This window comes from Myxozyma melibiosi, assembly GCF_037950935.1.
Source record: "Myxozyma melibiosi strain Phaff 52-87 chromosome Unknown BZA70scaffold_1, whole genome shotgun sequence".
Taxonomy (NCBI): domain Eukaryota; kingdom Fungi; phylum Ascomycota; class Lipomycetes; order Lipomycetales; family Lipomycetaceae; genus Myxozyma; species Myxozyma melibiosi.
In genome coordinates this window covers 1,580,071-1,593,642 of record NW_027042915.1, presented here as the reverse complement: position 1 = coordinate 1,593,642, position 13,572 = coordinate 1,580,071, and the positions used below count along the sequence as shown (strand labels likewise).

Genomic DNA, 13,572 nt, shown 5'->3' with positions numbered 1-13,572 from the left:
GCTATACAGAACAGAAGATATTACAGAGTAAAATATGGCTACTCGGACTGCAATTCAAAGACTCACCCGCGATTACAAGCGGATGCAGGATAGTCCGACACCCTTCATTGATGCTCATCCCAGTGAAAAGAACATTCTGATATGGCACTATATCATCACTGGTCCTCCATCGACGCCGTATGAGGGGGGACAATACCACGGGACTCTGACGTTCCCCGCTGACTTCCCGTTCAAGCCTCCTGCGATTAGAATGATTACTCCCTCTGGTCGATTCCAGCCAAATACCAGACTATGCCTATCAATTTCAGATTTCCACCCGAAGTCGTGGGATCCTACTTGGGGCGTTAGCACAATTCTCACAGGACTCCTCAGTTTTATGACATCAGACGAGCTTACAACTGGAGCACTGATTTCATCTGATGCCGAGAAAATTCGACTAGCAAAAGCATCCCGCGAGTGGAATCTGTCCAATCGAAAATTTGTCGAGGAGTTTCCGAAAGAGACGGCAGAAAACCGAGAGTACGTTTCGAAAAAGCGATCAGAAGAACGTCAGACCACTGCTCCGGCTTCCACGAGAATTTCAGCACCTGTTGCGGCGGCAAACAACGCAGCAGCAGCAAGGCCGAATGCTGCCGGCTCGGCTCAGCGAAAGGTGCCTCTAGGAGTCTTCGATGCCTCAAGTATTGGATCGGCAAAAGATGGGAAGCGCGTGAACGCCGGGAATACAAATCGTAATGCACCCTCAAGTTGGACTACATCCCGAAAACTGATGTGTGTCTTCGTCGTTGTTCTATCATATGTGGTGTTTTCCCGAGTGACTACGAGTACTGGCACCCGCGTTTAGAAAGTTCAATTTTCATATTTTTTTCCATCTACATCTCCTTTCTTTTCTTTTCTTTTTTTTTTTTTTTTGCGCTAAATAGAGAACGCGAACTATTCTGGGTGTCATCGAAACGGCCGGCGTTTGTACGTTGTTATGGGTGTTGTCTTTCATATTTATGGTTTCCTTTTTGTTTTTTATTCTTTTTCCTTTATTGTTACGACGACTTTGAGAACTCTGAAATGTGTACTTTACGATATCGATTTCTTTAAAATTCTGTGAGTTTAGATTCACGAAACCAAAGCTAGAGCAATAGTAGCAACCATTAAGAATCCTGGAGTGGATGCAAATATATCCGTTTTCTTGATTCTGACGTATATCTGCTCATCGCAAAAGTAAATAAATCAGATGCTTGCTGCCGCTGCAGAGAATCCTTCGGTCCATAGCTCCGAGTTCTCACTGAGCAAAAATGATAACGTTGAGTCTATGTATCCGGATGAATCGTCTGACATCTCCTGCAGTCGGGAAATAAGATCATTGAACATGACTGCTTTCCCTACACTCGTACCATCGCCAGCATCATACTGGACATGCGTAACATGGATATGGAAATGATAATACGAAGGTAGGTAATGGACGTATAGTCTCAGTTGGGAATGGTCCACTTCCGGATAGGCTTTGATTGTGTTAGATATGATTTCTTCCTGGACTGATTCAAGCCAAGGAATATGTGCCTTTGTGAGATTTCGGAGAGAGAAAATGTCATGGCGATGTACAATCGCTACGAGATATAGCGAATCCATTGTAGTGCGATCCCATTTCCTGACTTGAAGTTAGAAAATCACAGTCGGTCAAAACTAGGTACAATCGACGAACAAACTGTACTTACAAGTCTGGGAGTAAGATGAATCCTTCTGTGGGGTCAGGATTCTCGTACACTATTCTCTCGGACTCAACCTTGTGCTCAAGAATATTATAGACCCTAGATATATCGAGCTGTGAGTAGGGATTCTCCGTAAATCATAGAATGCAGGAGACTCGACTCACCATTGTATACGACTACCGCGCATTTTCTCGATATATGGTGAATGTATACGGCGGTACATTTCTGGAGTTTCGGTTATCATTCGACGTCTGGGTGTCGAGTATTTTGCAATGTGCTAGACAGCATTGAGTCAGAGATCTGTCTTCTGTAAAGAAAGAAGCAAACTTACGGTTGGAGTCGCCGGCCAAATCAACGAAATCTTAGCAGCAGGAGCTGAGTTGATGTTCTGATTAAGTGTCACCATGAGCCATCTGTAGATATCGTTATGATCCAATAGACGTATATCAGACACGTCTTGATCCAGCAAAGACGAAGCACTATCGGCATCAAAAGCTGTCTTTTCCGCAATGGCAATCGCAGGTTCAGAATTTATCTCTCCGAGAATGAATATTAATTTGAGCTTCACATCTGGTATACAAATAATCAATGGTCAGTCGTTTTCCTGCTTTATTCATCCAGCGAGTACCAGATCAGCTCTGTACCGTGGTTAAGTATCCTCTCAAATTTGAACGAGCGAATAATTTCCCTGAGATCCGATTCACTCGAGGCCATTGCGTGTCGATTGTCTAGACGTCAAGTCGAATTGGTTTCAAGTGAATGTGTACTGCTGCTATGTCAAAGAGGGCAGGGTCACTAAACCCTTACGGCTGCTTCTAAGTAGCCGACCCGAGAAGGTGCGGCAATCTCCCCGCAATACTATCTTACTGCCGCAGCGTTGACAGACACAAACATCATCATCCGTTTGGCCATGCTATCGCTCATATACAGCTATCTATAGCATTTTGTACGTACAAAGTACCTTATTTCAGAAATATGAGCTCGATAGGCCGCGGCTCGGAAGCTGACTCTCAGCTGCTGGATCACGACTCTCCACAGCTTGAGAGCATTAGAGGCTCAACTTATCTTACGGAGCAGCCACCAGTGCCCCTTAACGATCCTTACTATCATGACACAAATGGGCTGGTGGATGGAGATGTGATTACAGAGGCAGATGAAGCTGATATCGAAGACGGAGAGCCCAATATTCCGTTTATTTTCCTTCTCACCATTCTCGTATCATTCTCCGGATTTCTGTTTGGATACGATACCGGGTACATTTCCGACGCGTTAATTGCCACAGGAACCGACTTGGGTCATGAGATTACACCTCGGGACAAAGAGCTGATTACGTCTGCTACATCTTTTGGCGCGTTTTTGGGTGCTATCATTGCAGGAACGCTTGCAGATATCTTAGGCCGGAAATGGGTGACCCTGGGTGCCAACATCCTCTTCATCTTGGGCGCGTTGGTTCAAGCGGCTTCACATTCGGTTGAGGCTATGATTGAGGGCCGTTTTATAATGGGTTGGGGAGTTGGTATTGCCTCATTGGTCGCGCCTCTATATATTTCGGAAATGGCACCGGGTCGCTATCGGGGTAGATTGGTCATCATCAATCTGATAGCCGTTACCGGAGGTCAGGTTATTGCTTATATTCTTGGTGCGGTTCTTGGACATCAGTGGAGAGTATTGGTTGGGCTCGGATGTTTTCCAGCGCTTGTTCAACTGATTGTTTTCATATTCATGCCGGAAACGCCGCGATTCCTTATCCGCTCAAACAAAATCGAGAAGGCAAAGAAGGTGATTAGATCGATTTACTCTGGCCGAGCAGGTCCTGTTGAGGAACATTTGGTGGACAAAAAAGTTAAGCTTTTGTTGGAGTTCAATCACGAAGAGCACGGTGATATTTCCCGGGTTCAAAGACTTGGAGTTGAGCTCCGAGAGATTTTTGGTATCCCGGCATATTTCCGTTCGTTGCTAATCGCCTGCGGCCTTCAAGCGATTCAGCAAGTGTGTGGATTCAACTCGATGATGTACTTCTCTGCGACTTTGTTTGAGATGGTCGGCTTCAAAGATCCCGCTTTAGTGGCTTTAATTATAGCTAGCACAAATATGCTTTTTACAGTGGTTGCGTTCAACCTGATCGATAAAGTGGGAAGACGCCGCATATTGCTCTATACACTCTGGGTTATGGCAATTATGCTCGTCTTTACAGGAATTGCAATTTCGCATGTTCTTGCTGATATTGCAGCTGATCCTGATTCACCGAGCCCGTGGGCCAAGATTGTGATTGTCACTATGATTGGCTATGTGGCGTTCTATGCGATCGGAATCGGCAACGTACCATGGCAGCAGTCTGAGCTCTTCCCCATGTCTGTCCGTGGAGTTGGGACATCGATGGCCACTGCTACGAACTGGGGTCTGAATCTAATAGTCAGTGGAACATTTTTGACACTAATGCAGAAGATCAAGCCTGGTGGCACGTTTGTCTTGTATGCAATCATGTGCTTGACTGGAGAAGCACTGGTCTACTTTTTCTATCCAGAGACGTCGTATTTGACCTTGGAGGACATCCAAGGACTGTTTCAGGATGGGTTTGGAGTCGAGCGAAGCATTGCATTGAGCGGAGAGGCCAAGAGACGGTACTACATGAGTCTTGCTCACCCGGATGAGCCGGAGTCATTGTGAGGCGGGATAATAGTTTTGTACTTGTATAGCATCCGAGGTTGATAGTGGGGTTTTTGGAGGGGTTTGCATAATGATGATAATGGTGATGATAAATCTTATAAGTATGCTGCATATGCTGAGCTATGACAGACTTGGGATGATGATAAATCGCTACTCGCAGTCCATATAACAGCCTATGCATAACAGATATTCAGTGAGTTGCTTGAGGTTAGCAGATACATAAATCATACAAGTCTGCGCATTCCATGTGAATGACGTGGAGTTCGGCTGCAATCAGGATAGTCGGCTACGGTGCGAAAGACGGAGGCTCTCGGACCGACTCCGCAAACAAAGCAATTGTTTCTGGGCTCGGAAGATCGGAGGACGGAGCGAAGCAGTGAACCTTAATTCAATTGTCTCAAAGTGCGACGGCAGTCGATCGGTGCCGACGCTCGCCGATATTCGGTGATCAAAGCTTATTTCTGGCACTTCCGGTTAGCCCTATCAACAAACAAACACGGTGGAGGCAGCAAGGCCTTCCAAGCACTTCCAATTGCCCGTACTGAATTGGATAAATCCACGGTGGGTGTTTGTAAAAGATTAGAGAATAGAATATACGAAAGATTCTACAAAAGCCGAGGTGCCTGGCGTGTTCGGCGGGTGGCAATCGATCAGCAAAGCAGGATCGGCGAACAAAATCGCCGGCGCCCGACCCTCTAATAATGATGATAAATCTCTCGGACGCCCTTGTGATTGTTGCGAATATAAAACCGCTAGTTCGCTAGATTTTACTTTTCTTCCCTGGATGCATGCAGACTTTCGCCTCAATGTCTTCTTCTAACGAAAACGAATCCAAGGGAAGCTTTGATCTCGAGCTTCAGGACGTCGATCATCAGAATGCGCTCCAGCGCGAGCTCACCCATCGCATGGCGTCCGGCGATGATATTGACAGAGTTAGCCGGCTCTCGCGAGTGCTCACAAACTTATCCGCTAAGAATGTCGAGGGAGCTCTCGACGAAGATGACCTAGACTTTGTGCAATCTCTCCGTCGCATCCTTCACCAGCGGGAGAACGATGGTATTGTCGATCGCTCCATTGGTATCTTGTTTGAGGACCTCACCGTTCGCGGTATCGACATGGGTGCAAAGGCTCTCAACACAGTCGGCGAGCTTCTCATGAAGCCACTCAAACTGCCCCAAGCAATCAGAGAGGCCAGAAACGTCCAGTACCGTAATATTATCGAAGGTTTTGATGGTGTCGTCCACGCCGGCGAGATGCTTTTGGTATGTTTGTTCTACATTTATTCTACACAGCTTGACTTCTCACACTTCTATTAGGTTCTTGGTCGTCCGGGATCTGGTTGCTCAACTTTTCTGCGTGCTGTCGCCGGAGAAATCGACTCTTTCAAAGGAGTCACGGGCGAGATTTCCTATGATGGCATCGACCAAGCCACGATGAAAGAGCGCTACAAAGGTGACGTCGTCTTCAGTCCTGAGCAGGATATCCATTTCCCTATCTTGACTGTTGATGAGACACTCTCGTTCGCTGCAGGCATCAAGGCACCCAGAACGCGCGCGGGCAACATTTCTCGAGACCAATACGTTAAGGATGTTCGTGATATCCTGGCCACTGTCTTTGGTCTTCGTCACACCTACAACACGCGGGTAGGAAACGACTACATCCGTGGTGTTTCGGGTGGTGAGCGGAAACGTGTATCGCTTGCTGAAGTTATGGCTGGCGGTGCTCGTTTTGTGTCTTGGGATAACGCGACCCGAGGTCTCGATGCCTCAACCGCACTCGAGTACGCTCAGACTCTCCGAGCTTCTACCACTATCATGAAGAATACCGCTGTGGTGGCTATCTACCAGGCTGGAGAAAACATTTACAAGCTGTTCGACAAAGTCACCGTCATCTATGCTGGTCGCCAGATCTTCTTCGGTCCTGTCGACAAGGGAAAGGAGTATTTTGAGAACATGGGATATCTTTGCCGACCCCGTCAAACTACTGCGTAAGCAAGAATCTATCTTTTCAAATCCCGAATGTCACAGAGCACTAACTTTTGACCTCGTCTAGTGAATTCCTTACTGCTCTGACCGACCCCGCGCGAGTTCCTGTTCGCCCAGGATATGAGGGCAAGGTGCCCTTCACGCCCGAAGAGTTCGTCGCGTACTGGAAGAGCTCCGACAACTACCGCGAGATGGAGGAGGAGATGGCGACCTACAAGCGCGATATGGATCCTACCGGAAAGCTGCACGAGCTGATGGAGTCCACCAAGCAAGAGCGACCACATCGGTTCAAGCGCAAGAAATCGCCCTATACCTTGTCGTTTATTATGCAGTTGAGGGTTCTTATCAAGCGTGGCTTTGAGCGCCAGAAGGGAGACAAGGCTTTCATGGCTAGTTCTCTTTTCAGTGCTCTGGCTCAGTCTTTGATCGTGGGCTCTCTGTTCTACAACATTACCGACACATACAATGGCGCATTCTCGCGTGGTGGTTGTGTGTTCTTTGCCTTGCTGTTCTTCACTATCAACGCCATGGCTGAGATGGCTCTGAGCTACCCCCAGCGAATGATTGTCGAGAAGCAAAAACGGTTTGCATTCTACCATCCAGCCGCTGAGGCCATCTCGGCGTTCTTGACGGCTATGCCTCTTCGCGTTATCTCGATGATTATTTTCACAATCATTTTCTACTTCCTTGTGAATCTTCAAGTGAAAGCCGGACAGTTCTTCCTCTTCCTTTTGGTTCTCCAGGTGTCGACTTTAACTATTTCCCTGTTCTTCCAAATGATTTCCGCTGTCTCGCCTACGCTCGAGGTTGCCAATTCGATTGCTGGTCTTGGTATCATGATCATTTTCATCTATGCCGGATTCGTAAGTTCTTGCTTTCTGTCTTCCTATTATCGCATCTATACTAAACAATATCATAGCTCATTCCCCTTCCTCTGATGAAAGTTTGGTTCAGATGGCTGAACTATCTCAATCCTCTTCGGTTCTCATTCGAAGCCTTGCTCGCGAACGAGATGCACGCTCGCGAGATGGATTGTACAGCAAACCTGATCCCTTCTGGCGCCAGCTACGAAAATGTCTCGATCGACTACCGGGTCTGTGCTGCTACTGGTTCGGAAAGTGCGAGCGATCATGTGTCTGGCGACCGATACATCAGTACGGCTTTCCAGTTTTCATTTTCTCATTTCTGGCGCGATTTCGGAATCGTTGTCGCCTATGGAGTTCTCTTCTTTGTCTTGTACGTTCTGGGCACCGAGTTCACTTCCCCGGCTGGAACTGTTGGTGACGTGCTTGTTTTCAGACGTGGGCATATGCCTGGTGACAAGCCGAAGAAGGAACTGGAGAAAGTGGCTGAGAACTCGATCAATAACACTGATGATACGGCTGAGTTGGACCCTGATCTCCAGATGACTGAGATTTTCTCTTGGCAGCATGTCAACTATACAGTCACTCTTCCCAATGGAGAAGACCGTCAGCTCCTGTGTGATGTTCAAGGTTATACCAAGCCTGGAACCTTGACTGCCCTCATGGGAGAGTCCGGCGCTGGAAAGACCACTTTGCTCAACAACCTTGCGAAGCGTATCAATGTCGGCGTCATCAGCGGCGATATCTTTGTCGATGGCAAACCTCTTCAGATTGATTTCAAGCGCCGCACAGGTTATGTACAGCAGCAAGATTTGCATGTGGCCGAGAGCACTGTCCGTGAGTCACTGCGCTTTTCCGCTGTGCTCAGACAGCCGGCTTCGGTTCCGCTCCAAGAGAAGTACGACTACTGCGAGCGTGTCATTGAGATGCTGGAGATGCAGGATTATGCAGAGGCTGTGGTCGGTGTTCTCGGACAGGGATTGAACGTCGAGCAGCGCAAGAAGCTCTCTATTGGTGTTGAATTGGCTGCGAAGCCTTCCTTGTTGCTTTTCTTGGACGAGCCTACTTCCGGTCTTGACTCTCAGTCTGCATGGGCTATTGTGCAACTTCTGCGCAAACTTGCTAATGCTGGTCAGTCTATCCTTTGCACGATCCATCAGCCGTCCGCCACGCTTTTCGAGCAGTTTGACCGCTTGCTGTTGCTGAGAAAGGGAGGACAGACTGTTTACTTCGGCCCTATTGGCGAGAGTTCTCACCAGGTGATTGAGTACTTTGAGACGAATGGTGCAGCAAAGTGTGGAGATGAAGAGAACCCGGCTGAGTACATCCTGAACTGTATCGGCGCCGGTGCTACTGCACAAGCTTCGAGCAACTGGTACGACATCTGGACTGCTTCCTCAAACTTCCGCGAATTGACCGCCGAGATCGAGCAAATGCATGCTGAGCTAGCGAAGAAGCCGGCTCGGCAGGTGTCGAAGGAGCTCAGTCGCCAGTATGCCGCGAACTACATGACTCAGCTCAAGCTTGTCGTTATCCGAATGTTTGACCAGTACTGGCGTGATCCTCAGTATATCACTGCCAAGGCTATGCTTATGCTTACGTCTGGACTCTTTGTTGGATTTTCGTTCTGGCATGCGGACCACACACTCCAGGGAATCCAGAACTTGTTGTTTGGTGTGTTCTTGTCGATTATCATTGGAGTTCCGATGATGAACCAGCTTGAGCCTCGTGTGATTACTCTGCGTGAACTTTATGAAGTCCGTGAGAATCCGTCAAACACTTATCACTGGTCGATCTTGCTCATCGCGAGTTTGGTGGCAGAGATTCCTTACAATGTTCTCTTCTCGACGCTTTATTACTGCTGCTACTACTGGCCTGTTGGTTTCAATCGGTCTACAAAGGCTGCCGGTAAGTTCAATGTCGATTGTATTGTTAATAATTGGATGGATTATACTGACCTGGAATTTAGGATACCAATACTTTGTTTATTCGGTACTGTACCCTCTCTACTATACAACCTTCGGTATTGCGATCACGACCATCTCCGCCGATGCGGCAACAGCGAATGTGATTACCGGTCTTCTTGTCTGCTTCGTGGTTTCGTTCGCTGGTATCTTCCAGCCTCCGTCTGCGATTCCTCATTTCTGGAAGTTTATGTATCGCATTTCGCCATTCACTTACTTCCTTGACACACTTCTCGGCAACGTTCTGCACGATGTCGAGGTTGAATGCGCCGATACCGAGTTCAACATTTTCAACCCTCCTGATGGCCAGACTTGCTACAACTATGCCGAGGCCTTTATCGCGGAGGAAGGCGGATACTTGAACAACCCGAACGCGACCTCGTCGTGCCAGTACTGCAAGTGGACTGTGGGCGATAACTACTTGTCTACTGTGGGCATGGATTACAGCACGGATAGATGGCGCGATATCGGATTTATCTTTGTGTTTATTATCTTCAACTTCTGCGCGTCGTTCATTCTTTATTATATTTACAGAGTGTCGACGTTCAATCTCTTCACTTTTGTGAAGGTGTTGTTCAAGAAGAAGGCGAAGAAATGAGCGGGTATAATAAGAGGGATTATTTTATTTTATTTTCTTTTTCGTTTTCTTATTGGGTTGGCATATACACACATAGCTATGGAACAAATAGTCGAAACTGAATTATAATATCATGTAACTATCATAAAAATACAATGAAATATCAAACAATAAGTAGTCTTATTTGCAGTTCATCTTCAGCCTTTCCGGCGATTTTCTAAAATTCGGACACAAAGCCGGTGTTCGTCTTAGCCGATCGGTAGGGTTTCGTTCGTCTATAAATCATCTCAGAGCATCATTCCCTTTATGATACCAGAATTCTCCGCCAATTACTTTACTTTTTTGCTTCATAATACATTTCGTTTAATATCCAGGAAAAAATGTCATTGCCATACAAATCGTTCTCCGACCTGCCCGACTACGACTCGCTAGCCAACAAAGAGCGGTTTTGGGTGTGGGGTCCGCCCGGGTCTCATGAGGAAGGCATGGGAATGATGAACTTGCTGACGCCCAAACACGTTGCAACAGTGGTCGCGCCTGAGATCCGTACCGGCGAGAGATGTGGATTAGGATGGGAGTTTCACAAGTTGGAGAATCCGCCGTTTGGTCGGGTGAATTATCAGATGACGGTTCTTCCAATTGCGTATGTTGTTTTATCAGACCTCTGGTTTATGAACAGCCGACTGACAGTTATTGAAATAATCAGGCACGGGGCATTTGATGATCAGTATACGTTTAACCCCCAGCAGTCTTCTCAATGGGACGGATTCAGACACCATTCGCAACCCACGACGCATTCCCACGACCCAGCTGATGCAGCCAAGGTGGCAGCCGGTGCCGACGACTGTCTATGGTATGGCGGCACTACGCGCGAGGAGATTAGTACTCCGATGAATAGAAGGATCGGGATGCAGCATTGGGCGCAAGATGGGATTGTAGCCCGTGGAATATTGCTCGATTATGCTTCTTGGGCTAAGGAGGTCAAGGGGATCTCGTACTCGTCTTTTTCGATGCACGAGATCAAGCTTAGTGAGCTCAAAGAGGTGATGGAGTACTACAAGGTCGAGAGTAAGCCTGGGGATATGCTGTTTGTACGGATTGGCCTGATTGAGGAGTGGAATGGCTATACCCAGGAGCAGAGAGAGGCATATCAAGCAGCCGATGTGCCGCAGCATGCAGGTTTAGAGGAGACCGAGGAGGTGCTGCGTTGGCTCTGGAACTCACACTTTGTAGCCGTTGCGTCGGACGCGGTCAGCTGGGAGGTGTTTCCACCGCAGTCTGAGGAGTTCAACCAGCATCATCATTTGCTGGCGGGATGGGGAGTCCCGATTGGGGAAATGTTTGATCTCGAGGCACTATCGGCTCTGTGCAAGAAGCTGGGCCGGTACTCGTTTTTTGTGAGCAGCGTGCCGTCCAATGCGGTCGGAGGGGTCTCGTCTCCGCCCAACGCTGTGGCTATATTCTAGATATCTGAATAAGAGAAATACAGACGATTGTCAGCTGTCGATAAGTCACCGGTAAAAGCAACGACGAGGCGGCTACTTGTGGGGAAGACTCGGATAAGGTTTCAGGGGGCGATGGGGTTGTATGAAGAGGGGTCCTCGTTCCACAACGACGAAGCCCAGCGAGGAGCGTAAACAGCCGCGCGCCACATAGCCGTCGCCTGGTCGCCTGTCTCCGGGGAACCCAGCGGCTCGTTGGGACTCAGCTGCGATGCGTCTGTTTTTAGCAGCTTCCGGGGATCGCTGCCGTTGACTCTCTGTGGTTCTTAAAAGGCTTGCTCAGTTCACCTTCCTCTCTCCGTTCCATATCCTCATTTCACTCTCAACTCCACAATGGTCACTACTTCCTACGTTCCAGTCGCCGACGCAACTATCCCCGCCGATCTTCTCACTCCCGCAGAGCTCGATGATCCTGCCGCCTGCCTTAAAATCGGACAGGAGTGGGTAGCTGCCTTCGACAAGGCAATTACCACCGCCGACGCAGTCGCCTTCGACAACCTATTCTGCGAAGAAGGCTTCTGGCGTGATTTGGTCGCTTTCACCAACGACTACCGCGGCATCGCCAAGCCAAACATCTTCCAGGCTGCTTCCGACACTCTTGCGGCCGCTAAGGCCTCGGGCGCGACTGTCAGCTTGTCGCCTGCGCCCTTTGGTGCTCGTCCGTTTGCCGGCCACTCGTTCATCAACGTTCGCTTCACGTTCACAACCGGTGTCGGTCCGGCGATCGGCATGGCTAGGATCGTCAAGACCTCTTCGGGCGAGTACAAGGCGTTTGTCGGCTTCACCTGTATCGACGGCGTCCACGGGGTTCCCGAGAAAGCAGCACCCAATCGAGAGGAGGGCGGGCACAACTCCAAGCTCACCTACGCCCAGCTTCGTCAGCAGGAGATCGACAATCCAGAGCCGTCTGTCTTGATCGTCGGGGCCGGCCACAACGGACTCGATACCGCCGCGCGTCTCAAAGCATACGGTGTCAAGTCTCTCATTGTCGACAAGAACGAGCGCGTGGGTGACAACTGGAGAAGCAGATACGCGTCGCTCACTCTGCACGACACACTCTGGGGTGCAAATCTTCCGTACCTCAAGTTCCCGACCTGCTACCCGCGCTATCTGTCGGCCGGGATGCTTGCAGACTGGCTCGAGCTGTACTCCGCCGCCCTGGGACTGAATGTGTGGATGAAGAGCAGGGTTGATCCGGAGCAGACCAGCTATGATCCCGCAACTTCGCTCTGGACGGTGACTGTTTTGCGCAACGGCGTCACTCCGTACCAGTTCAAGGTTACGCACATCGTCATGGCGACTGGACTCGGAGGCGGCAAACCCAAGATTCCGCCTCCCTTCCCAGGCCAGGAGAAGTTCAAGAAGCCGGTCAAGCACTCGTTCTTCCACAAGTCTGGTGCGGACTACGAGGGCAAAGAGGTTCTCGTCGTTGGCTCGGGATCGTCTGGTCATGATGTTGCGTTTGATTTCTACAACAATGGCGCCCATTGCACGATCCTGCAGCGATCGCCGACTTACGTGATGTCGCTCAAGAACGGAATCGAGTTTTACAACAAGGGGGCCTACCAGGACGACGGACCGCCAATTGAGCAGTCTGACGAGATGGTGGAGACGCTGCCTCATCCGGTCTCGAAGGCCTATTTCCAGCGCTTTGTGCCTATGATTGCCGAGAAGGACAAGGAGATGATCGAGGGGCTCAATGCGGCCGGATTCAAGACGTGGCTTGGCCCGCAGGGCTCAGGACATCCGTATCTGTCGATGATCAAGAACGGCGGGTACTACTTTGATTCGGGGTGCTGCGAGCACATTATCAACGGCGACATCAAGGTGAAGGGGCAGGAGATCGACTACTTCACCGAGGACAAGGTGTACTTCAAGGACGGCTCGAGCATGGCGCCGGAGGTGGTCATTCTTGCGACCGGAGTGACGGGATTCCGCGAGTCGGTTGCGGAGACGCTGGGCGAGAAGGCGACGAAGAGTCTGAAGGAAGTGTGGGGGATTGACGACGAGGCCGAGCTGAACTCGTGCTTCCGCGACTGCGGGATCCCAAGGGTTTATTTCATGATGGGCGCGCTGCCGCTGGCGAGGTTTAACTCGAAGGTGTGTATGCTGCAGATAGTGGCTGAGCAGGCGGGGAAGCTGGGTGAGAGGTATTCGATTGAGAAGCAGAAGGCGGCGGCGTAGATGTGTTGATTGTGAGTAGTAGTTGATTGTGAGTAGCAGATATTAGTAATAAGAAGCAGAACAGTTAGTCAGAGCATATAAACTTTCATCCCTGCACAGCTGCACCAACACTCCGCGCACAGCCCCG

General features: G+C 49.4%; 6 protein-coding genes across 6 annotated transcripts; 5 read left to right on the top strand and 1 right to left on the bottom strand.

The window, feature by feature from the left end:
* Positions 1-34: 34 nt before the first annotated feature.
* Positions 35-844, top strand: BZA70DRAFT_298301 (ubiquitin-conjugating enzyme/RWD-like protein; the record flags this gene model as incomplete). Its single annotated transcript, XM_064914597.1, has 2 exons — positions 35-519; positions 622-844. 2 exons carry the CDS (start codon positions 35-37, stop codon positions 842-844), a joined length of 708 nt encoding a protein of 235 aa, XP_064770710.1.
* Positions 845-896: 52 nt separating this feature from the next.
* Positions 897-2,471, bottom strand: BZA70DRAFT_271911 (m7GpppN diphosphatase). The gene is made up of 5 exons (XM_064911561.1): positions 2,348-2,471; positions 2,035-2,273; positions 1,868-1,980; positions 1,710-1,802; positions 897-1,642 (listed from the first exon to the last, which is right to left on the bottom strand). The coding sequence occupies exons 1-5, from the start codon at positions 2,415-2,417 to the stop codon at positions 1,225-1,227; spliced, it is 933 nt and encodes a 310-aa protein (XP_064770709.1). The 5' UTR covers positions 2,418-2,471; the 3' UTR covers positions 897-1,224.
* Positions 2,472-2,561: 90 nt separating this feature from the next.
* On the top strand, positions 2,562-4,753 carry BZA70DRAFT_271909 (general substrate transporter). Its single transcript, XM_064911560.1, has 2 exons — positions 2,562-4,543; positions 4,601-4,753. The coding sequence occupies exon 1, from the start codon at positions 2,679-2,681 to the stop codon at positions 4,368-4,370; it is 1,692 nt and encodes a 563-aa protein (XP_064770708.1). The 5' UTR covers positions 2,562-2,678; the 3' UTR covers positions 4,371-4,543; positions 4,601-4,753.
* Positions 4,754-4,764: 11 nt separating this feature from the next.
* On the top strand, positions 4,765-9,961 carry BZA70DRAFT_21793 (ABC-2 type transporter-domain-containing protein). Its single transcript, XM_064910188.1, has 5 exons — positions 4,765-5,632; positions 5,687-6,357; positions 6,423-7,218; positions 7,275-9,126; positions 9,188-9,961. Exons 1-5 carry the CDS (start codon positions 5,159-5,161, stop codon positions 9,778-9,780), a joined length of 4,386 nt encoding a protein of 1,461 aa, XP_064770707.1. The 5' UTR covers positions 4,765-5,158; the 3' UTR covers positions 9,781-9,961.
* A 94-nt stretch (positions 9,962-10,055) lies between these two features.
* BZA70DRAFT_271907 (uncharacterized protein) lies at positions 10,056-11,363 on the top strand. The gene is made up of 2 exons (XM_064911559.1): positions 10,056-10,402; positions 10,466-11,363. Exons 1-2 carry the CDS (start codon positions 10,140-10,142, stop codon positions 11,223-11,225), a joined length of 1,023 nt encoding a protein of 340 aa, XP_064770706.1. The 5' UTR covers positions 10,056-10,139; the 3' UTR covers positions 11,226-11,363.
* Positions 11,350-13,520, top strand: BZA70DRAFT_271905 (uncharacterized protein). Its single transcript, XM_064911558.1, has one exon. The coding sequence runs from the start codon at positions 11,595-11,597 to the stop codon at positions 13,443-13,445; it is 1,851 nt and encodes a 616-aa protein (XP_064770705.1). The 5' UTR covers positions 11,350-11,594; the 3' UTR covers positions 13,446-13,520.
* Positions 13,521-13,572: the final 52 nt, after the last annotated feature.

What these genes read in the sequence shown, in the direction of transcription:
- BZA70DRAFT_271911 (XM_064911561.1), bottom strand. Translation starts at nt 2,417, where the DNA reads ATGGCCTCGAGTGAATCGGATCTCAGGGAAATTATTCGCTCGTTCAAA. An exon ending in TGAGAGGATACTTAACCACG is followed by an intron (nt 2,274 to 2,347) that starts GTACAGAGCTGA and finishes TTTGTATACCAG; the next exon opens with ATGTGAAGCTCAAATTAATA. An exon ending in TTCATCTTACTCCCAGACTT is followed by an intron (nt 1,643 to 1,709) that starts GTAAGTACAGTT and finishes ACTTCAAGTCAG; the next exon opens with GAAATGGGATCGCACTACAA.
- BZA70DRAFT_271909 (XM_064911560.1), top strand. Translation starts at nt 2,679, where the DNA reads ATGAGCTCGATAGGCCGCGGCTCGGAAGCTGACTCTCAGCTGCTGGAT.
- BZA70DRAFT_21793 (XM_064910188.1), top strand. Translation starts at nt 5,159, where the DNA reads ATGCAGACTTTCGCCTCAATGTCTTCTTCTAACGAAAACGAATCCAAG. An exon ending in ACGCCGGCGAGATGCTTTTG is followed by an intron (nt 5,633 to 5,686) that starts GTATGTTTGTTC and finishes CACTTCTATTAG; the next exon opens with GTTCTTGGTCGTCCGGGATC. An exon ending in CGACCCCGTCAAACTACTGC is followed by an intron (nt 6,358 to 6,422) that starts GTAAGCAAGAAT and finishes GACCTCGTCTAG; the next exon opens with TGAATTCCTTACTGCTCTGA.
- BZA70DRAFT_271907 (XM_064911559.1), top strand. Translation starts at nt 10,140, where the DNA reads ATGTCATTGCCATACAAATCGTTCTCCGACCTGCCCGACTACGACTCG. An exon ending in ATGACGGTTCTTCCAATTGC is followed by an intron (nt 10,403 to 10,465) that starts GTATGTTGTTTT and finishes TGAAATAATCAG; the next exon opens with GCACGGGGCATTTGATGATC.
- BZA70DRAFT_271905 (XM_064911558.1), top strand. Translation starts at nt 11,595, where the DNA reads ATGGTCACTACTTCCTACGTTCCAGTCGCCGACGCAACTATCCCCGCC.